Genomic DNA, 24,368 nt, shown 5'->3' on the forward strand with positions numbered 1-24,368 from the left:
AGACAAAGGCGCGCCAGGGAGTTTTGAGTGCATAATTGAACTCTTTGCAGCACCAGTATCCAATAGAAAAGGCTCTGTCACACCCGCTGTAGTCACCTTAACATACGGTCCACTCTGATCCACTGGCACTGTAACAACTCCCTCTTTGTCTACGGCTGTCCTAGTAATCATTACCTTCCGCATTTCCATCTTCTGCATAATAGTCGTTATTATAGTACTGAGCTGTCCCACTAGTTACATTGGCCTGCTGATCAAAACTGTTCATTGTATTTTGAGGCGGAAGAGGACGCGCGTTCTGGGGAACATTCCCACGTCGGCTAACTCTAGGAGCTTGCTGACCACCTCTACCTCTCGCGCCATAAGCATTATTTGTGCGCTGCAACAATATAGGACAACTATACTTAAAATGACCTTCTTGTTTGCAATACGAACACTGATTGGGACCCACATGAACACGCGGTTGGGAGTACCCGAACCTTTGCGAGTTACTCTGAAACTGTTGGGGTTGTTGATAGTTACTCTGACCTTGCTTATAGTTATTCTGATCTCCACGTGGCGGGTAAGCCTGCTGTAAAAGAACCTTCGTCTTTAATTCTTTTGTTTTCTTGTCTGCTCTATCCTTCTCATCTTTATCCCTATTTTCGTAATACTGTGCAGTAGCCAGTATTTGCGCTGATGAGGAAACCGCCCAAGAACTCTCTGAATCTTTTCATTTCTTACACAACTCGGGAAGCAAATTATGCACAAATTTATCAACAAATAACCGTTGACCACCTTCCGTACTCATGTTTTGACCACTGTGGTCGACAAATGTTTCTTCAAACCTGGTGAAGAGATCAGACACTGTTTCGTCTTTCTTTTGTTGGCATGCGGATAATTTATCCCAATTCACACGCATCGCTGGCATTAAAGTCTTCATGTAGGTAATAATTCTACCAGGGAGTTCTGCTACTAGGGGCTCAGGTTTCGCACCACCAAATTGTCTAGTGTCTCTAGCAGTGATATTAGCCCATGTGTCACCTAATTCTGCAGCATGATCTGCATTACGAATCAACCCTCACAAAGGCTGCGGAACGACATTCCCGAACAACATATCTATGTCAGCTAGGTTCATGACACATGATTCTGCAGTCTGTGATAACTCCTTATAATATCCTACGGGGTTTTTACGGGGGTCAGGCAATGTCTGCTTAAGGGCTAAAACTTCTGATCGCTTCCAAGGAACATGTACCCAGACACGCTGGAAATGAGCTGGCATAGCAGCAATACCGTTGACGGCGTCAGCCGCAACCGCGTCCTTCCATACCGGAGGGACTTCTCTCATAGGGTATTGTCTAACCTTCCTATCAGAGGAGTCACGTTTAAACAGTGACTGAGAAGGATCCTCGATCCTGAAAGACAATGTCGCCACTGCTTTCCCAACATCGGGACCCACAATCGTACCTTTTCCAAATTCAAACCGTACATGACACAATTCCTGCGGGCTTAAGTCCAAACCATGATCTTCCAATTCCTCACAGAGGAATTCACACATTTTCTCAAAAACGTATCTCTGTTTTGGTGCTTCCCATTGATGAAAAACATTTACAACAGACTCTACATCATATCTTGAAGGAAAAACAATCCATTTATATGCCATGCGGTCTAATACTTCTTTCTCTTCAGAACCTGGCAGCTGACTACGCAACTGCGTACGTTGTGAACCAGGGGGTCGTACTAGATGACCCAAAGAGAGGCGATATAAAACTAGTGACCGCACTAGCTATTCCTTGTCGTGTAGAAGGAGAGGTTGAGGCAAGAACAGGGGGAAAGACAGAGGGAAGAAAAACGGGTGCAGATACAGGTACAGGGGTCGTATCAGGGAGAGCGTCAAGGGAGGCAGCTGATGTACTAGGTAAAGTCGCAGGAAGCGCAGAAGAGATAGGCAGCGAAACCGGCGGCCCTTGAGAGGGCTGCGCCGTAGGCATAGGAGCCGGCTGAGGAGGAGCTGGCGGCTGCGGGAAAGCTTGCGGCAAGTTAACTAGAGGCTGTACATTTAAAGGCTGCGGAGGCGCTGTAGCATACGGGGGTGGCGAACTCAGCAAATGTGACATTAGGGGATCTTTCTCCTTTTCTTCTGACGCACCTTGCTGAAGGGGGGGCAAAACTGGGTAGCATTTATCAATCACTAATTTACGTTGCCTGTGCAGCTGCTCATTCATCTGTTCTTCTTCATGATCTTTGAACTGCAAGGCTGCTTGCATTATCGACATACCTTTCTCTCTTTTATTTTTCTTGGCTAATTTAATTTCTTTTTGCTTGGCTTCCTTTCGCCATAGGCGGAAAGAATCAAACATCGCCAGCCGGGCTTTCTTTTTAAATAATTTAACCTCTAAGTTATCTAGGATTTCTGTGTCGAAACTACCATTTTGGGGCCATTTTAAAACACCATCCTTCCTGGTGTATCGGATCCATACTTCATTATACGCAATGGGGCCCACGCCATGTTTCACATAAAGCTCATACGTTGGAGTTCCAATTGGAGGAACCGGACACGAATCCTCTAATCGGGAGTCCCTATTACAACCCAAACAAAGCAAATTTCCAAATCTACTAAAACCAGGCATCGTCGCTCACTAGTCTAGTTTCAAACTTCAAAGGATTATGGAATACGATAGTCTCGTGAATACACGAGTCCTTCGGCTTTGGCACTTGCAAGTTCCAAATCAAAGCGATCCCGAAGGGATACCAAACCAAACTAAGGACTGGGAGACGCTCCACTTATACTCAACTGAGGTATCGCTGAGGTATCGATGACGTCACCAGAAGACTCGTTAAATCGTTTCGCTCTACCAAATCATCAAGGGTCCAAGACAGGGCGATAGTCAGGGCAGCAGTCCTTTGTAGCCGTCGGGACGCGGAGAACCTCGCAGTAAAGACTTTCGGACCACGTCGACATGCAGGGGTCGATGAAGTGGCGGCCTTCCTCCAGAATTTTCACACGAAGCTCCTCACGAACCTCTGGCTTGGACCGGTACCGCTGAAATCGACCCGAGTTGGGCGCCAAATGAAGTACTGGGTTTTTCAGAACCATCCCAGCGGTGCCAGGGGACACACCTGAAGACTTCGAGTTCTTCCTGTTTTGGACCACAGAAACACAGAGTCTTCTAGGTGAAGTCAAAGATCGTATTTATTGGCTGCAGACCAATCACAGGTATCCGAGAAGTACAACACGATGTATGTTCTCAGGAGACTGCTCCCAACCAAAAACCAGTCTTTTCTTATATACAGAATATTACGCTCTGGGCGACACCGCCCCTCTTTTACAAGTGGTCGTTCACATGTTTTCGCTTCAAAGAAAGAGCACAGTCATGATGATAATCCCACATTTCAGCTCGATCAGCACATAATTATTTACCCAGCGAGGCTCAGAACCCTCATCAGATATCAGCAGACCCCAATAAAACGGACACCTCTTCCTCATAAAACAAGCCATAAAGTAGGAAACAGAGTCAGGTGTGAAAGGGATTAGTCAGAAGTCGCGTGGGATACACGACTTTATGATGTGTCGGGCCCTGATGCTAATCCCATAAGGCCGCAGTAAAAGGAACCGGCCGGACAGGATTGACCTCGGGCAGCGGAGTCAGTTTGCATAGGTCACAAAGAAGTCAAAGAAAGATTGCGTGTCCTTTAGGCCTAGGCATGGCCTCAAAGCATCGCCTATGTGAGGGCAACCACAAAATGGTTACCCTTTTAAAATGGAACCCGAGGGTTCGACATGTTGTATCGTATACACGGTGAATTCATCGGTGACATATGACGAAAACACTCATACATACCGCATTAGTCATTTGCGGTTCGCTGATACCAAAATCGGCAGGGTAGGACCATGCTACCAACATGATTTCCGAAATTTACAGTACCACAACTCGGGCCGTAAGGGATGCTTATAGCAGCTTCACTCATGCCAGAAATCCCTCCCCCATACCCATCCTGGCCAGGACTTCATATAGGTACGACCACTCCAGGCTGTCAAATGCCTTCTCTATGTCGACTGCGAATGCTGCCGCCTCTCGCTTGTCGTACCCCTCAGAATCCATCACGGCCAGGAGTTGTCTAATATTTATGGCCGTATTCCGCCCCGGAATAAACCCCGCCTGGTCCGCGTGGACCAGGTTGGACATGTGAGGGAGTAAGCGCGTCGCAAGAATTGTACTCAGGGTTTTATAATCCATGTTTAACATGGATAGCGGCCTGTAAGCCGTGTAGTCGTATAATTCCTTCCCAGGCTTGGGTACTGGGACAATAAGGGCCTCCCTGGCAACTCTCCGAGTTCTCTGGCCCTCTTGGTACATTGTAACCAGGCGGGGGTGGGGGCAGCTCTTCGCGTACATTGGATAGAATTCGGCCGGTAGTCCGTCTGTGCCCGGGGTTTTGTTTCACGTCATGCCCTTGATGGCAACCCGCACCCTCCCGCTGTGTGATGTCTGCTCTTCCGGGCTCAGGCTCGTCGGCCGCAAGTCGGCCAGGAATTCCCGTGCGTCCGTAGGCCCGCCTTTGCACGTCTTCCTGTATAGTTTGGCATAGTAGCAGGCAAAGACCTCATTGATCTTTTCTTGTGTGAAGTGTCTAACCCCCCCCACTCATCCTCTATCTCCACCAGGGGGGACCTCTATGCACCGGGTTTGTCAGCCATGCCAGGAGCGACCCTGACTTGTCCCTCTCAGCATGCGTACTCTCCCAAGTATTTCTTGTAATCGAAGCTTCTAAGCCCACCGTCTGCTTCGCCACTTCTTCCTTAGCATTTAAGAGTGCCTGTTGAAGCTCCAGGTGCCCTGGCCTTCTGCATTCTACCTCTCTGAGAGCTGTCTCTGCATCCTCTACTTCTCTCAAGATGACGCGCCTGACACCGGTGGCACGTGTAATGCATTGGCCCCTCAGGACCACTTTAAAAGTGTCCCACTCTGTGTTCAGCAATGCGGCCGTTCCCGCATTAGTTTAGAAATAGTGCGCTATTTCGCCCCTAATCTCTTCCCGGAAGACCTGGTCTTCCAGGGTGTCCGGGCAAAGTCTCCACGTAGGAATCGTTGTTGCCGGGTGGGCCCATTTCAGGGACAGAATTAGCGGATTATGATCTGAGATGGTTCTTGCAAGGTATTCCGCAGCAATGACATGACGCTGAGCATCTACTGAGCATAGGAAGGCATCTAGCCACGCATGCACCTCATGGACCACTGAGAAGTAAGAGTAGTCCCTTTCCTGTGGGTATAGTGTTCTCCATTCATCTATCAGGCCCCAGCTCTATCTCCATGTAGTGAATGCATTAGAGGCGCGCGCCGCTTGAGTGTTTCGTAATGGGGGGTGGAAATCTGTCCAAAAGTGTGTCATCTACGCTGTTAAAGTCGCCTCCCACTATAACAGTACCTGGGAAATATTGTGCTAGTCTGTGACTCAATGTTGTGAAAAAGGCCGGCTGCTCTACATTAGGGGCGTAGACACGGATTATAATAATCTCTCGACCCTCTAGTCTTTCCTTTATGGCTACATATCGACCCTCGGGATATACCATGGAGCTCTTCAGTTGATAGGGGACTCCCGATTGAACCCATATTAGTGCCACCGCGCGTAGGCCGAGTAAATGGTGTAAAAGAGCTACCCCTTCCACTGTCTCTGTGGTGCCTGTCCCTCCTTCTGCGTTAGGTGCGTTTCTTGCAGAAGAGCTATCTGGGCTCCCCGCCCTCTAATGTATGAGAGGACCTTGTGGCGTTTTGACATTGTATGCATTCCCCTAATATTCCAGGTCATGCACTTGTATTGCTGTTTGTCAGCCATTATCGGGTATTACTGTGCCTCGTTCGTCTCTCTGGCAGTGCCCCCTGTGCCCCCCCCCCTCTCAAACCCGTGTGGTGCATTGTATGCTACAACTCAAGGTGTCTCCCGCCCACCCCCTCTCCCCCCATTTCAACATTAATCATTGTCCCAACTCCCACTTCCCAGGACAAGCAGGAAAAAAAAACCATCCAAACTAGTTTGAAATGTCTACAAGTGACTGCTTGCAGTTTGATCAGTCAGTCCCAGGGGAAGGCCACTCGCCAGTGTTCTCCCAGTCTCTGCGGCCGCCATCTCCCTCCGTAATGTCAGAGGTCCTCCCCGCAGCATTCCCACCTTATCAACCCCTGTACCTTATTGCAGAGGCAGGAGCGCCTTGCAGCAGTTCAGATCTGTCCATCTCGGTCCACCGCTTTTATCCACTAAACAATGTCATATGCCGTCTGCAGGGTGACGTCCGGGAGTATCAAACTCTGCGCCTCAGAGTCGCTGGACCCATTCTCTGAGCCGGATTCTGCTGCAGTCTCACTGCCCTCCTGGGGGACCTGGCTCCTCACATTTCCACTGATCAGCGCTAAAACTTGCTTCGCGCTCTGCTGTTTAAGCTGCGTCTCCTCCTGCGAAGGTGCCAGTCTCTGTCCCGGTCCGCCGGTTCCTGGACCGGTTTTCTCGTCGCCTTCTCTTCTCAGGGTCCCTTGGCAGCTCTGCTCCTCCATGCCGGTCCAGCCATCCAACGCCTCCTGGGGGGTTCTGAAGAACTCCGTACCCCCGTCCATGGTGACAAACAGCGTGGCCGGATACTGCATCATGTATTTGTAGTTCAGTTGCCGCAGCCTCTGCTTCACGTCCCGGTAGGATCCCCTATGCCTTTGCACTTCTCGGTAGAAGTCAGGGAAGATGCGCACCATGGAGTTATTTACTTGTATGTCTCCTCTGAGGCGCGCCTCGGTAAGGATATGATCTCTGTCCTTATAGTGAAGGAGTTTCGCTATCACCACCCGCGGTGGTGCTCCCGGTAGAGGCAGCTTTGCAGGGACACGGTGTGCCCTTTCTAGGGCAAAGAAATTTGATAAGCCGTTCGGCGCTACTTCTTCTCTGAGCCACTTTTCCAGGTGGTCTGTCATGCTGCGGCCTTCATTTTTCTCAGGTAGGCCTATGATTATCAGGTTGCTTCGGCGTCTTCGGTCCTGCCCTCCAGCACTCGCACTTTAGTTTCCAGCGTGGTCATTCGTTGCTTCATTATTGTGAGAGCCGGCAGTGCTTCAGCTAGTTCCCCCTCATTTGCCTTGACCTGGTCTGCCAGCTTTTTGTGGTCTTCTCGAAGCAATCCCATGTCAAGGCTCAATGAGTCAATTTTACCTTCCAGTCGATCACTGGAGGAGGTAATAGCTTGCAGTATATCCTGCAGCGTGGGGTCTCCAGGATGCTTTCTCTGCGTCGAGGCCCTCTCTTTCTCATCTGAGGGCTTACCTGTCGGGGTCTCTTCCTTGTCTTTCTTTTTGAGGGGCTTCCCCATGGCGCCTTCTCGCTCTATGGCGCTCCTGGCGGTGCGCGTACTCATGGGACGCTTCAGGCTACTCCTGCCATCCTTGGAGGTCGTCTGTTTCGGCAGGCGCTCGTCGGTCCAATGCTTCCTCCAACTCAGACCCAGGGCAGGCACATCCGTTTCTGCGTTAGCTGCCTGCTGCTGTCTCACCGTCCCCGCCAGCGCACCCACATGAGCAATACAGGTCTGGTTGCACCCCTCTCTGGGCCTGCCTGGGGACTCTGGATCTCGCTGCTCCTTGGCCCAATGCATTACCTCGGCCCTGCTTCAGCTGGGCGCAGATGCCTCCGAATCTGTGTTCTCCCAAGGCGCCTCCCGGGGCTACGTGTGGTGGGGAGATCTCCCTGCCGTTCTATGAATGAGGGCCCAGCAGTGGTAGCTCTAGAGCCCGCTTTCCCATTGCAGAAGCATTTCAGGCTCCTTCAGGCTCCTTCACTCAGACCTCCTCTGTTCCTAGGGGTCCCCAGGGCCTCCCGGCTTATAGGGCGCGTAAGCCTTGTCCTCGCTGGCTTCAGGTCCGCCGCCTCAGTCACCTTCGCCGTGTCATTGCACTGGTGTTTCCTGCTTGGGGTGTTTGTCGATAACCCTAAGCCCGGGCTCACTGCATTCCACCTCAGAGCCCAGGGGGGTGCAGGGGGCCTCTCCACCTCCCGCCCTCACAAGGACAGTCTCAGTCTCTGCTGGCCGCTCCAGTGCTGGTATAAACTTTGTTCTATACCTTGCTATAAACTGTGCTCCTCACAGGGCTCTGACAGCAGTCACCTGGGGTCCCACAGTTGCCTCTGCCTCCTATGTCTGCCCCATGCAGCTGCCAGGTTCGTCTTGCTGGGCCTCAGGGGTCCCGATCCTCTCACTGCCTCACTCCCCTGAGAGTACTTCAAGGGGCCTCCAGGCTCTGCACTCTGAACTTGTGCAGGGGAGCGAGGGGAAGGCACTCCAGGCCCCTCTCCACCTCATGCAGGCAAGCGCATGGAATCCTGCACTTGCCCCAGCTCCCGCAGTGCCCCACGTGTGCCGTCACCTCGCTACCACTCCGCCCGCTACGCTCGCACCGCACAGCTCCCCTGGGGGCAGTCGGGTATCGCCGCCCCTCCGGTGATTGTCCAGCTTAGCCCCCAGATCTGCCACACGGGGCCTCGGAGCACCAAGCTCCTCCCCACCGCCCTCCTTGCAAGGCTTACTTTAAGGGGCTCCGTGCCCGGCATTTCAGTCCTGCACAGTGGGCGGGGAGGGGCCCTCCAGGTCCCGAGCAGGGTCGCGCCGGCAGATCAGCGCAGGTTCTAGCCCCCGCTGCACTTGGCGGGCGCCGCCATGTTACCGCTGCTCCCAACCGCAACCGCCGTGTCCAGCTCCTCCGCTCTCAGCCCCATGGGGCCTCCTGGTTGATTGCTCAGCTCGGCGCAAGAGGCGGGGAGGGCGGCACTTCAGGCTCCCTCCGTCCCCTTCAAATACATTGAGAGGGCCGATGCTTGTCCCGGTCGCCTCACTGTACGTTGGGCGCCGCCATCTGGCGTGAACACGTGGCTCGCTCTCCGTTTCCAAAGTTCTTGCACTTGGGCTGCTGGACAGGCTCACCTTTCCTCTAGGACACCTCTCACCGTTCTCACGGCTGCGGAGGTGTGCTGTAGGGCCTCGTGACCCAATGAGGGCTTCAGGATGGCAGTCGATGGCGGCCGGCCGACTGGAGCTCACGAGCCTTGCTGCTCACTCCATCGGCGCTAGGCCACTCCTCTCTTCGGCAATTAAAACCGCGATCCAACATGGCGCGCACTCAGAACGCCATCGGTTACGCCACAAACGCCGTAGTGGTAAGTTCGAGAACGGCTTACACTCTGCCTTCCCTCTCTATAGACTTTTTGTTGTATTTGATATACTTTAATTTTATACCTTACAGGGGCTGTACACGGACCTGGGGGCATATGTATCAAAATCTCCATTTGCGAATCTCAAATAGCGATTTTTTGAGAATCTCTATTTGAGAATTGCAAAACGGGATGTATTTAAAAATTCGCACATATTTTGCGAATTCTTAATATTCCTTAATTGCGATTAGCAAAATAAGAAATCGCAATTAAGGAATACCTTCCCATTCATTCCTATGGGCCAGGAGGCCCATAACAATGAATGGGAAGTCATTCTCAAATTGCGAATCGCAATTTGCTAATCGCAAATTGAGAATAACTGTCATGATGACACCCTGATGCACCCCTGAAATTAGCATGTGTGCGCATAGGGCATGTATGTGCGCCACATGGCACTTTGAAAACTGCCAAAAAGTGCATTTTTCAAAGAAATCGTAAATTACCACCAACTTGAAGTTGGTGGTAATTTGCGATTTCTTAAGGAGAAATCGCACAACTTGGGTGCGTGTTACACAGCATTTAAGGAATCACAATTTGCGATTCCTTAAATGCTTACGCAAAGTTAAGAAATCGCAAAATTTGCGATTTCCTTAATGAGGCGATGCTAAAATGGCTCATACATCTCATTTTGCGATTTTGTATTCGCAAACGCTGTTTTTTTGCGAATCGCAGCGTTTGCGAATACAAAATCGTTTGATACATATGCCCCCTGGTGTCTATTGACCACAAACTGAATACTTTACTTACTGGGAGCTAAATACTGAAATTAAATACATCAGTTGATTCAAATATATTTAGCTAATACTGCCACAATGAGACATAGGAAGATGGGGAAAACGTAGGGTGCCAGCCACAACCTAATTAATGGTTATATATATCTGGGTTTTCTACAGATTCTTACCTGAATCTACAGTTAATGATTCCCTGCATTGGTGAAATACTAGCACGGCGAAAAAACTTATCTGGGTGAGTGATCGCTTTATATGGCGAGACCATTATTGTGATCCCGCTTGACACAAATTGACATGTCCCTTTCATTTGGATATTTAGGTGGCATACTGACCTTATTTAAACACGACTGTGCTTACTATTTGATCCTTAAAAACAACTACAGGTATGGAGCAACTAGCCATCCCATGACTACTAATGCATGGGGTTAGAAGGTATTGCACATGACTTTCCTTAGGGATGCCATCTCAAATTATCGTGACCTAGGGTGGTGCGCTTTTCTTTTACTTCTATTTGTAACAGATTTTTGTATAGGCTATATCAGATATAATGATCACTCTCAAACATTGTCCAAATGCCTAAAGACACAATATCACTTGTTAAGGACAGCTTCATGACGCAGCCTTTTGTTAAGAACAGCTTTATGATCTTATTCTCAACCTTTACTTGACTAAAATCTGTCTCTGTCCGCACCAATACAATCAATAAAGACATGCTACTGATAGATAAAGTTCTAAAACATAGAACACCAATTTTGTTGCACTGCTCACGTGTACTAAGGTATGTACATGTAATAAGCACACATGTGATGACAACTTCACGGTAGCTGGTGGTGAAAATGTAGTTGCCTAAATATGTTTGGCATATAGCGGAAGTATTATTTAAATGTTACTTTACTAAACACATCCTTACAAAGTATTCTTTCCTTTAAAAGACCATGTAGGCTTGGAAGACCTGTAAAATAATTTGTGTCAATCCGTAATTTTCTAGTCCTCAGACACAAGTGCAAGAGTCCCAGTAATCCGGACTATTAATTATTTTCAGCAGTAAGCACGTTTCTTGTACATTGATGCAAGAGTTTCTTTTGACTGTAGTAAAGGACAATGGTCAAGTTCTTTAATTGCATTCATTTCTGCTCTTCTAGATGCCAAAGAGAATCCTTATGGGGATGATGACAACAAGAGTCCCTTTCCACTACAGCCCAACGCCAAGCGAAGTTATGCTCAGAATGTGACTGTTTGGATCAAGCCAAGTGGCCTACAGGTAAGCACTGCCCATGATCTTCATAGGTCAAAGTCAGCCTCTGATTGTTGGTACACCTCTCCATGAGCAATATATTTTCCCACCATGTAGCTGTCAAGTCCAGGCAGATAGGGTGAGATTGAGGTGAAGGCACCTGATCTCTCATTATAGATGCTTGATTATTAGACTAGTGTAATGTTGTGTCTTGGCCCAGTGCTGTGCACAGAAATATACAAGATCCAGTAATTTACCAAGTGCACTGACTTAATTTCCCTTCAGGAGGCTGAGCGTATATTGCCCTTTTGTTATCTCCTGTTTAGGGTATATCGTTGGCACTAATGCTTGCTAACGCCTAAGATTGCAGAGAAGCTTAATTACGTATTGGAAAGTAATTTCTGCCTCCTCACCTGCAGGTCTGGCCACAACTAGCAACTAGCATCCCTTCAGTGTCCGAGTGAGAGTACTGTTGAGTGTAGCAATAGTTGCAACTAATTATTGCTACCGCCAAACGCTGGACTAGGTTGTAATTGTAGGCCATAGAAATACAGCCATACAGTTTTGTTGATTGGCACACAGCTGTCCCAGTTATCTTTCTCCATTTCTCTAAAAAATCATGTTTCAGTATAATCACCAGGCCTTTCTTCCTCCTGTAGACAGATGTACAGAAAATTTTAAGAAATGCAAGAAAACTTCCAGAGAAGACACAGACGTTCTACAAGGTATGTAATGGGAATGGTTGCTGAAGTGTTCTGGCAGTCTGAAGTAGGGCCCCATAGTTTGTAGTGGGAGTGTCCAGGTATTACAGATTACTTTCAGGGACCACTCTCAGCCTTTATGGCCATCTCACTGACTGAATAACTCGCAAGGCTATCACATTACTAAGCCCATCTTGATACTCCTGGATTAGAAGCGTAATTTTACTTTGTGCAGAAATGCTAGCCAGCGATGGCACAAAACCATAGGAATATTTGGAGATTATTTTGATCTTGTTAAAGCTGATATGAAGAACAAAGCTGACCAGTCTACAGTCAGGTTACAGGTTCTGGGAGTTGGGGAAGGCAGTACCATGTGACTTGTTGTGGAAGAGCATGGGCCTGTCAAACTCACAGAACTCGGGGAGAGTTTCCTTGTGTTACTGGGAGAGAAGAAGGCTGCTATGGATATTCTTGTGGCAAGTATGATCTGTAAAGATGTTGATTCTCTGGATAGGTCACAGGTCAAGAGAAGGCTCAATTTTCTGTGACGTGTAATACATCTGGTTATTTAACACCTAATGCTTTCTATGTGTACCAACCCTTTGTGGAATTCTGTTTTTGCTTACTGGATTGATCATTGCCCATGTGGGTGGATCAAGCTCTTTGTATTATAGGAGGCCAAGAAATCTGCAACAATATGTTAGTGCAGTATATTCTCTGTGCTGCTCCCCTACAATTACTTCTTATTGAAAGGTTGACTTGATAAGATATCACCGTTCCATTGATGGTCCCGGTTCTTCACTGAAGCTTTGTAGTTTCAGTGACTGTCAGGCCGGTCCTGGTTGGCACTAGTGTTCTAATGCTTGGTGAGTTTCTGTCGGCCGCGAAGCACTTCATGAAGGGCAATGTTTTTTTTTTAGTTCAGTCCAGTGAAAAATAATTCCAGATTTGTCCCATCTTTGTTGGGGCGGAAATTGGACTTGAAACTATCTTGGGCCCTTCCCGGTGTAACTCTTCGAAACGCAGATTGCAAGACGTCCAATGCTACTAAGTCCAGTGGGGCTCAACAGAGCCCTGCTTCTGTTCAGCTGTTGGTTTTTGACATTTTAGTTAGGAAGATGATCAGTGAAGAGCATTTTCACACACTCTTTACCTGTCAGTGTAGGGAAGAGAAAATGTAGGAGTATTGGCTGGCAGTTATGTATTCCCCAGGCTCAGGGTAGAAATCACAAGTAGTTCATTACTTGGCCATACTGTCCGTTGGTCGTGGCTCCAGGTGGAGCGAATAACCATCCTAGAGACAAAAGGCAGGATTTGTTAATAGGAGATAGTTGTTAGCCTAGTAATTCCATGATGCCTCTTCCCCATCTGCTGCTGCCCGCAGTTCCTCGAACAATATTCCATTTTCTCTGCTCTCCGCCATGAAACAGACACTCCTCTACCGTGCAGGACCAGGGCGGTTGAATAATGTTTGGTAGGAATGTGATGAACCTAAAACGTATTACTTGATGGCCAGTTGACAGCTGCCCCTGTATGTCCCAGCAACATAGTTCGACCATTTGAGCCCAGTTGCTGCATATTCGCAGATCATGCATGACTGCTGCTCCTTGACTACACTCTGGGTCCTCACACTAGTACTTGTTTGGCTCGGACATGGGCCAGGTTTCCTCCTCCTACCATACTGTTGGCTGCGGCCATGTATTCTGGTCTGCTCCCTCCAGTAACAATGTTGCTGATACCTTATACACCACACCTCTATCATCACCGCCTTCACACTGGCCCTGTAGCTTGACAAGATTGATGTGCATCTACCCCATCCCGCCTCATTTTCCCAGTGAGGGCCAGAGATAACTGCACTGTCCCCACAATTGTGCCTCCCATGGGGAATTTTCTGGTCTGCTTTGCTGAAGAAAGTGCTTATTCACCTTTAGTCTGTGGCTTCACTGCCTGTTAGCCATCATTTATGTGGTATGTAGACTGTAGAGGAGTATGATGACAGTATGCAAGAGTGGTGTGAATGTCCCCAAGTGTTGGCAGCTTCCAACTGATCCCATAACTCAAGAGACCCCCATGCAGCTCCCGCTTCTCTCTCACGTGTCTCGTCAGTTTGTACATATTTGGTCTGCCATTGGCTGATGTAGTCAATGGCTGCAACTGGTGCTAAATTTCACTCATTTTGGTACATGGTGCTTTTTCTTCTTTCGCCTCCTTTACCTTGGAGTCAAAGATACCAGCCCCATGCATCCCATTCCAGGTGGTGTCCTTCCTTCCTGTTGCTCTTGACAAATGGCAAGATGTAAACTCACAACCTCAGCAGATGGAATGCAGATTATCTTGAGATCTGAAAAGAATTAATGTCCATATGGTTTTGCCAGTAAAACTGTAATGCATATTCTTCAAGCTGGCTGGCCATGCTTTGTCAAGATTAGTAGGTCAACAAAAATTTCTGGATTGAAAGTAAGCGACTGCTGTATTTAATGATGCTGTATGAAACAGTTCTGTATTGTACTTGTATATATTCCTTCATACCCCTATTGGAGCACCAAAGCACAATGATGCACAGATAGCCCACTGCTTCACAGAGTTTGACATAGTGCGTGATGAGTAGTGGCTTGCTCTTATCGTGTTGCTGTGCTTATGCAATGAATGGAGTGAAGGGGAATAAGAGATTGATGCACATGTGAATGTGCCTACCATCCTCGGTGTTTAGTTAAATACATAAGACAATGTAATATTTGTGGTGAGTCACTTGCATCTCATCATAAATGTCCCAAGGCTATATGACAAATAAAATCACTGACACATAATTTGTTGAACGATATACATTACATAACTAATAACCATAGAGTTAGTTAAGGGAAAGTATATGGTATGTGTGTGTGTGTGTGTGGGGAGGTCCATACTTCTGCTCTCTGCTCTTAGTCAAGCAGATGCGTATGAGAAGATTGCAGTGATCAACCAATATTGTTGCACTCTAATATCACACAGTGAAGAAGCACTATAGAAAAATGCCGTAAATAAAAATAAATATGGGACTGCTCTCATATTCACAGTAGTGCACGCTTCTGTAGTGAGCTTTTGTTGGCATATGGTAGTACGCAGGGGCGGCTCCTCAGTTATGGCTGAGGATCGTTGCCCCACTGAAAAAATTATAATAAAACCACTTATTATTTTATTTTTCAATACTGCTATCCGAGGTTAGGGCGGGGCCATCCTGCCGAGCACTTGTAAGTGTGCATGTCTGTTTGACCGCCCGGCCAAACAGACATGCGCACTCGTGTTGCAACAGCCGGGTTGGAGAAAAGCCCCAGGCACCCTGGGCCTGAGCAAGCATTACATTCAACCCCACCCCCTATTCGCATTGCCTCGCCACCCCAAAATCAGAGCAGCCACCACTGGTAGTACGTGCACAGAACCAGTCAGTAAGCTCTCTTCCCATGTGGTGTAACACAAAGATGACTCTTGTTCTTCCGAATGCTTGAATGGTGTTCACAACAAAGGCTTAGTATCCCTGCCATACTCTGGTTCATACTGTGCCGTGCCATTAAATGCTGAGGATCAGACTTGGCACCTGTATCTTCCATGACACCCACCCACCACGTGTTTCTGAATTGGGTAAATGAGTTTTCGAGCACAGCCTCCTCATCTGTTCCATTGATAAAGAAGAATGCATGATGTGGGACGTCAGTGTTTTTGAAATGGCACTGCATGGAGATTAGCAAAATGGCACACAGTTGAGTGGTCATTAAGTAATTGCTATCAGGATTGGAGTGAGCGAGCAAGGGAGATCTTTCAAAAACCAAAACTGTGAATAGTTAGTGGACTAAAAATGTAAGTGGATGTTATGATGCTGTAGCCATAAGTGACTCCCCATTTAGACCAAGCAATAGTGGTGAGGTGACTTCGAAGCCACCATAATTTGAACAAGAGATTGGGTTTGTCAGGAGTTTTGTGATTTTACATCAGGGTTGTTAACATCATGGTTGACTAGAGTGCACTCTGATACATCTGATGCACATGCTAACAGTTGCTCCCATCTTGCTCTCTCTATGCAGGAACTGAATCGCATGCGGAAGGCGGCCCTAGCGTTCGGGTTTCTGGACCTTTTGAAAGGTGTGGCAGATATGCTGGAAAGAGAGTGCACGCTCCTGCCTGAAACTGCCCACCCCGATGCTGCATTCCAACTCACTCATGCTGCTCAACAGCTGAAAATCACCAGCACTGGGACTTCGGAGTATGCCTCCTACGACCAAAATATCACTCCCCTACAGACGGACTTCTCTGGCAGCAGTGCCGAAAGGATGTGAATTGAACCGTTAGAACATCCATATGGAGCCACATTGAAGAAGCCTGCAGATTCCTTGTAGACTCTTGCCAGCATGGAAAACTCCTACATTAAGGGCCACCATGTAGACACAGCTAGAAAAGTTGCACATGAAGTCTTATTTGGCAAGTCAGCTGCACCTTTAGGAGCAATGAGGAAATCCTGTGTATTTAGAGTGTGTGAACTGAAAAGCTTCATGGATCTGCTTGGATTAATTCTTCCCACCACATTGTACAATAGTTTGTTGAAATGAGACCTTTTTCTACAAGAACTGTTTTAGCCATGGCTCAGAAGATGTTCGTCCTTTGACTAGCACCGGACTTTTAAAGTGAATATTTTCACTTTCAGTTTATTTGCAATGTTTTCAAATTAAAGGGGTTTTGTAGTACTGGATTTGTATACCACAAATTAAATGTGATGCTAGACGCGTCTCGCCTAAAAAACAACAATGGCTAAAGATATAGCTGATGGCAAACAACCTCAAACTGATGTCTTTTAGTGCTGTGATATATGGCGGCATCAAGTTATATTTTACCGTTGAGTAGCATTTTCTCGTAATGCAGGTGGAATCCATTGTCTATTTGTCGGTAACTACTGTTCAGTTTCAGTTCAGGTTGAGAGACATTGTAGAGTCCTTGGATCCACACATGGCATCCTCTGGTAACAGCTCCGAATGGGAGTACATACTCCGCTAGTCTCCATAAAGGTGTTCTTTTATCACTAAAAAGTAGCTCTGGTTGTCAGATCAAGCAGGAAATGTTTGGGGTGCTGTTTCTTCATAATTGTATAACTGAATGCCTTTGACATCATTCCCTTTCTGTCAGGCACACAGAAGTATCTCTTTCTGTTTTAAAGCAGTATTCCTCTCTGTGAAGTTTATCTGGTGAAATCTAAGTCGGATTTTTGGAGCCTCCTTTTTAAATCCCCCCCCTAAGCTTTGCATCTAATTGAAAGCTGTCTTTAGGGAGACTTTTTCTGTTTGCTGGTCAACTGTTTTTCACATCTACAAGAAGTTGCGCAGCTTGTCATTTCTTTGAGTTGTCTTTCATGTAGATATTGACCTATAAGCTTAGATTTGTTGCTGCTTGCCATAACATTCACTGTCCCAAAATCTGCATGCCATTGTTGGTAAGATAATACATTTTCAACGTATTGCCATCCATTTTTAGGTCTCGCCTAGTGTCACAGCGCATGTGCTGCTCGCTCTGCGAGATCTATTGTTATCGGGTTGCTTTTGGAAGTGGGGTGGAACCTCCACCCATGCTTTTGATTGGTGCGTGTCACAATTTATGCTGAACGCTCGCTTTTCATTGCAAGTGAGGCTTGTTTGTTCCCTCCCTGTCTCCTTTTCGGCTCGCCCACCCGGACTGGATATTTTGCTTGCGCACAGCGTCTCTTCCGCCTTGTTTTTATTAGGCATCCTGCTTTTCATTTTCTTTATCCACCATTGGCTGTGCATGCGGAAGGGCTGGGGCAACCGGTGACAGCGGCGGGTGGTTTCATCGTGCAGAGGGGCCTCCTTACATAAAGCCAGCATTTTGTCCAAGGTATTGGACCGCGGTATATTACTTAAGCACCAGTCCATTTCAAACAAGGTAGTGCTATTTTTAGGCACAGGGAGAGGGAGTGATTTGCACAGATTCACAGGATGTTGAGCCCACGCCGGGACTCAAACCTTCATTTCCTTCGCTGCGCTTTGTTTTATTACCTACACCTACCCCAAGTTGCGCTGTTCCTTTACTTTTAAATCTACTTTACCGGGAAGCATGAGGCATTGTAGCCCCTCATACTCCCACTTCCTAGGCATGGAGGGGGCTTCAGAGGGCTCTAGGGTAAGGGGGGAGGGGCTGCATGCCTTTCTTATTTTCTACATGAGCCGCTTTCATGTAGCTCCCCCACCTGTCACCGTCATGTGTCCTCACTGCGTGTTAGTGTTGGTTTATGTGTTTTTATTCAATGCAGCCCTGCCCCACCCCGTATCAACACAGGGGGGAGAATGTAATGCTTACCCACCAACCAGCTTTCTTTCGTTTCTTATCTAGTCCTGCCAGACTTCCGACTCACCCCATGACATCAGTTACATTTTCCACCTACCATTAAACCCCACGAAAAATACAATACCGTGCAGAATTCTGTTCGTTAAAAAACGGACCCTCCGTTAGTCCCCATTCTGCGGGAATTAACTTGTAACTGCATTTACTTGTGAATGATTTTGGCACTATACCAGTGTTCACGGGTACAGTGCCAGCACCGTCACCGTCTAAAGAGGAGCTTACTGGGAAGGAAGGCAGTGCTCTTCTGCAGCCCCTTCACTAATTAGCATTTTTCTTCCTTTCGCTGCATTGTCTACCAGAGTTTTGGACTTCTTCTCAGTGATAGTGTCCCTGTGAAGTCAATGTCTGGATCCACATCATCAAAACCAATAAATACTTTGGAGCACATTTGGGCCTAGGTTTATTTTTCTCCATCTCTCTCCTCCACACTACGCCCCGCGAAGGGTTTGAATAAGCATGGTTTCTGTTGAGGAAGGCTACATGAGCACTCTCTGGAACACCCGATCCCCTCAACACATGTGCACATCTCCTGGAAGTCTGCTGCTTCAATTCAGGCCAACACTCCCTGCCATACATTCCTTGCCCCTCACCTCCGAAAGAATTTAAGATGGCATGTTTGACCTCCGACCTTGCTTATCCATCCCAGTCCCCATGTGTTCTTAAATTCAGATTCCATGCCCCTGAACATCAACCGATTGGGCAAATAGTTGCCATAATATTGAGAATTTTTGGAATGGCAGCGGAAGGGAAATTAGAGAATGCAGGATATAATAAACACAGGAGAAGGTGATAATGCAGACACAAAGTTGAGATGATATATACTACACTGGTCAGTAAAGAATATAAGTCCAGCATAATCCTGGAGTAGAGGAGAGTGTCTGAGCAGAAAACAAAAGTTGAATGATTGAAAATTCTGCCGGTCAGGGCATAGGAGAAAATCCGAGAGAACACCATCCGATTAATTCCAAAGGTGTAATACTCAAAGAGATCAGGCATAGAAGGGTGTGTGTGCAAAAGAGCAAAACTCCACACTAGTGACACCATAGCCATGGATTTTACATGTAGTAGACGGGATACAAATCCTTTCCCAAATATCCAGTCTGGGTATTATTGTAAGGCCCTTCAGGTCCGGAACGGTTCATATAGACAGACAAGATAAATCAATAGTAAACAAAGGCATAGTAGAGGTATAGTATGAGTTGTTGAAAGGAACAGTGCAATATTATGCCACATTAGTCTTCATGCAGCTAACAGTACATTTCGGGGTATTTGTTGAGGCCGTTCTTTACTGTATGAAATTTTATGACCAGTTCACTTTCCCTTCTGCGAAGTCTCAGTTCACAGTTACAACCATGTAGGGATTTTCTGATGATTCCTGCAAAGGTGAAAGTTTTATTATGGGGGTGTGAGTTGTTGAATTGTTCTGTCGGGGGATATCCTGTCGGGGAATTTGTTAATGTTACGATAATGTTTCTGGTGCACAACGGTCTGATGATGCTGCCATTTATGGTTTGTTGCAGGGTCTGATAATATATATAACAAATTTGCTGTTGAAATCTACCCTTTAGGGATTTTGATGAGCTGGCCAGTATTAAGTGTACGTTTTTGTGTCCCAAGGACGGACAACCTCTGGGACATTCACCCCTTTTAATCCCTCAGAAGAGGAACAATGCAGTGTTGTATTTTATTGATGGAGTGATACAGGGAAGCGGCGGTGGAGTGGAATTGGGTTCTGGATCAAAAATAACATTGTAAAGCAAAGGGTTTGGTTGCTTTGTGTGCAGTCTGTACACAAGGCACTAGTAAACTGCTCTGCACCCTATAGTGGAAAAAAATAATGTAAGATGGGGTCTGTATTGTGATGTATTGCAGATTTCACGAGTCATTCAGACACCCCTGAAAACAAAACAAAAACTTTAAAAAAAAAGTTTTTTTAAAACCCAACCAATGTAATGTTCCGAATTCAACACAAGATGGGAGAGGATTGCACAGCACGTGAAACTACAACTCTTTAAGGTCAAACTGATTGTTACTGGTAAGTTACCTTTATTTCTTTCCTTAAATGTCACGTTCCACTAGAATACTCAGAGTAAATGCTAAACCAGCTAAAATGTTGAGCCAAGTGAATTCTTTGCTTAATACAGAACTTGGCAGTCATTGACCTGAGATTATCGGTTTGCACAAGACCATAAATTATTTGCAAAAGTAGACTGCAAGTAATTATTTTTCTGATGTCTCAAGGCCCTTTAATTAAATAATCTATTAGATTAATTGAATTTACCATCATTTTACTACTCAGCTGATGTACCATTTTCAGTAGGCTGATTTGAGGTTGTTGGGTGATTGTAGTCATTCCTCTTCATCTTTTCACCTTCACAATTTGCTGTATTTATGGTCCCAAATACGACCTGTCTAGGGTTTCCAGAAATAAAGTCTTGGTTTGGTCTAGTATAGATAATCTCTGGCTATTTTGTGGGCTCTTAATTGCAATTTGAATCTCTAAATTGACCATGAATAAAACATATTGCACAAGGATGTGTCAGGAGTTGAACTCCCTTAATGCGCTCATGAAAAATCTAAGTGTCATGGGTGTGTGGCTCCCCCGAGAGAAACAATCGGAATACAATTTGATTATTCAAACATCATTCATCCCATAGTTATCTTTGATCATGGGAAATCTTTCCTAAAGCTTCCCAAAAGATGATGATGCATCTACTTGATGTTTTCTTCTATATCTCAAAGAGGATACTAGGACTTGTTCTGGATTGCATTACAACTGACTCAGTCCTTGGATCCAAGATGGCTAGGAAGCAAAAGAACAAGGTATGTGCCAAGAAAGAGAGTGGTCATTTTCAGCCCATCCGCTACACAAACTGTGCTCACTGTGTACCCAAGAATAAAGCAATCAAGACGTTTATCATCAGGAACATTGTTGAGGCAGCAACTCTAAGGGACATCTCTGAAGCCAGTGTCTTAGAATCACACATGCTGCCCAAACTGTATGTGAAGCTGCACTAATACGTCAGTTGTGCCATCCACAGCAAGGTCGTCAGGAACTGCTCCTGTGAGGCCTGCGAGGACCATACCCTACCACCCAGGTTTAGGCCTGCAGGCCAGCCTCCGGGTGGTCCACTGAAGCCCATGCGAGAATGATAGCTCTGTACAGATTTCCAAAATATGAAGAACACCAGATGACTCTTAGACGATGACCATCAGAGCTGTTGCCAGCCTTAAAAAGTGCCAAAAACACAGATATGACATTGCACTGGTGTGGAATGTTGGATAAGCAAGCTTCTGCTTTGTTGATCTACAGTGGTTGCTCATGGCTAAACTGTGTCGCAGCAGCCTCTTATTTGAAAAAGTCAAACAAGCTATGCCTTCAAGATATGAGATAAATACATTTGGCAATCGTATTAGGCCAACTATAGCACTACCGCTAAGAAAAGTAGCTGCTTAAACATTTGTAATATTCAAGGTCATGAAACCTTAGCCAGCCCTTGTAAGGTTTCAGCAAACTTTATACAGCATCTGAACAAATGTATATGTCCCCGGCTGTATCCACTTAAACCAGAGGTTCTGGGCCTTCTTGGTAAGAGTACTCTTAAGGTTTCCTCAACCCAGGCATCTGAGATGTTTGCAAAGTTTAGACAATATTTGGTCTGCAGTATGCCTCACAGTTGTCCACTGAAACCAGTGGCACTGAGTCTTCTTGGTCGACCTTTCTAAGGTCGACCCAGCCAAGCCAGAGAGTTTGATCATCCTTTTGAAATCAGAGGAACTTTGTAGGATGACAAAGGTGCTTTCAAATGGTAAGATGGAAAATGGAGAATGAACCACCTAGAACACAAAACAAAAGACATACTAGATGGCCCTAAGATGCTACCACTAACAAACCAAAGAAATAAAGAAGGCCCTAGCACAGAGAACAGCTTCAACAGTGGCAAATAAGCCCTAGTGATCATCAAGGACTTGACTTCACCAGCTGCCATCACAAACCACATTACCCCCTCGCAAAAACTGGAACAACCTTTTGAAATTCTTCAGCAACAAAAAGAAATCCATCTACAACTTCGACCCTCCCCCTCAGCAAAATTCCTGCACCCTCAACCTCAGCCTACCAACAAACACCCACGGAAAAAACCCTGACTCCCTGGGAAACTTTCACAGTGGAAGAAACAGCCAACGTGAGGATCATCCACTCCTGGGCACCAATGGACCCCTGCCCACACCACATCTACAATATGGGCACCGCCACTATCAGCGAAGTCCTCACCCGCATCCTGAACAGCTCCATCACATACGAGACATTCCTGGATGCCTGGAAACACGCAATGGTAAACTCATTGCTGAAGAAACCCTCTGCTTACCCCATGCAACTAGTGAACTACTGCCCGATATCCCTTCTACTCTACATGGCAAAGGTTATGGAAAAAGCCATAAGCAAGCAACACTTTCACTACCTCAACGGACACCATGCAATCAGGTTTCCGGTCTAATCACAGCACCAAACTGCCCTCATTGCAACGACTGACTACATCATGCTGATCCTCGACCATGGAGACTCAGCTGCCCTGATACTGCTTGAACTTTCGACACTGTCTCCCACTCTACCCTGATAAGAATCCTACACGATACAGACATCCAACGACTTGCTCTCAGGTAGATCTGTTTCTTCCTCACAGGAAGAACAGAGTCAACCTATCACCCTACACATCGGAGGCCAAGAACCTTATATGCGGAATTCAACAAGGATCATCTTTCAGTCCAATGTTATTCAACATATACATGACCCCTCGGGCGGACCTCATCAGATTATATAACATAAACATATTCTCCTATGCAGACGACACCCAAATGATACTCTCCCTTTCAGGCAAGACCCCTACTACTAAAAACACCTTCCCCACCTACATTACTGTGGTAACCACACAAATGAAATCCAACAGCCTCAAACTAAACACACACACAACCGAAGTGGTGCTCTTCGGAAGGTAAGTCTCTGCTTGGGGTGCCACCTGATGACCAACTGACTCAGCCCCTCGCCCACTCCCACTACCCACACAAAGTTTGGAGTCATCCTTGCAGACAAGCTCCACATGACAACCTAACTAAGCGCAGTGATATCCACTGGCTTCCACATCCTTGGGATGCTGTGAAAGATCGTCAGATGGCTACCAGAGAACAACAGGAAAATGGTTACACAGGCCTCGATTACCATCAGAGTCAACTACGGCAACACACTACGCAGGAATCACAAAGAGGCTCCTGAATAGGCTCCAAACCATTCAAAAACGCTGCAGCAAGACTCGTCCTCAACTTAACCTCATTGCACTCGCGTCACTCCAAATCTCTGAGCACTGGCTCTTAATCCACAAACGTTCCCAGTTCGAACTGCTCACACAGAAATACAAAGCAAACACAAGGAGATGTTTGACGGAGTGCTGAAACTTTTCAGACACTTACCCCCAGTCACAGATCTGGGTTGAATCCGGTTTCAGGGTAACACCCCTCATCAGCCAGGCTAGCTTGAATCCAGTGGCAAAGTGAGCAAGGGACCCACGTGTGGGCATACCCTGCCAACTTAGGGCGAACAAAGCAAACACAAGGAGATGATGGACAGAGTGCTGAAACTTTTCAGACACTCACCCCCAGTCACAGAGCTGGGTTGAATCCATCATCATTCTTTAGCTCCCTTTGCCACCTCAGTTCAGACCCAACTATATGCAAATCACTCTCGATCCTGTGCCTCATGGGTGCAGTCCAGCTCGAACTGCCAAGCCAGGTCTTCCCTGAACCGGAAACAAGCATCCTGGGACCAGTTTCAGGGTAACACCCCTCATCAGCCAGGCTAGCTTGAATCTAGTGGCAAAGTGAGCAAGGGACCCACCTTCTCCTATATTTCCCCCAGAGCATGGAATGACCTGCCTTACCACATCAGAGAGAATAACATCACCTAGAAGACTGCTGCCTTGCCCACCTGCAATGTGTGTGGATACCCTCACGGGGGATTAACGCACTATACAGATACACTTAACATAAGACCACAGGGCATGATGTACAAGCAGTTTTCTTAAATATCTGCCCCTATGTTGTTGAATGTTTTTAATG

At 46.8% G+C, this 24,368-nt stretch overlaps 1 protein-coding gene and 1 pseudogene across 3 annotated transcripts in view; both read left to right on the forward strand.

Annotated features, from left to right (window-relative positions):
• INTS14 (integrator complex subunit 14) overlaps positions 1-18,647 on the forward strand; it is a 157,091-nt gene extending 138,444 nt beyond the window's left edge. For 2 of the 3 annotated variants that reach the window (XM_085644635.1, XM_085644633.1), the window contains exons 10-12: positions 11,090-11,208; positions 11,841-11,906; positions 15,938-16,594. In XM_085644635.1, coding sequence (XP_085500761.1) covers positions 11,090-11,208; positions 11,841-11,906; positions 15,938-16,189 — 437 coding nt within the window. In that variant the 3' untranslated portion in view covers positions 16,190-16,594. Of the gene's footprint in view, positions 1-11,089; positions 11,209-11,840; positions 11,907-15,937 lie in introns of all 3 variants that reach the window. The other variant, XM_085644634.1, reaches the window with a different exon arrangement.
• A 2,412-nt stretch (positions 18,648-21,059) lies between these two features.
• Positions 21,060-21,413, forward strand: LOC146860710 (small ribosomal subunit protein eS26 pseudogene; annotated as a pseudogene).
• Positions 21,414-24,368: the final 2,955 nt, after the last annotated feature.

This window comes from Triturus cristatus, chromosome 3_1, assembly GCF_964204655.1.
Source record: "Triturus cristatus chromosome 3_1, aTriCri1.1, whole genome shotgun sequence".
Lineage (NCBI taxonomy): Eukaryota > Metazoa > Chordata > Amphibia > Caudata > Salamandridae > Triturus > Triturus cristatus.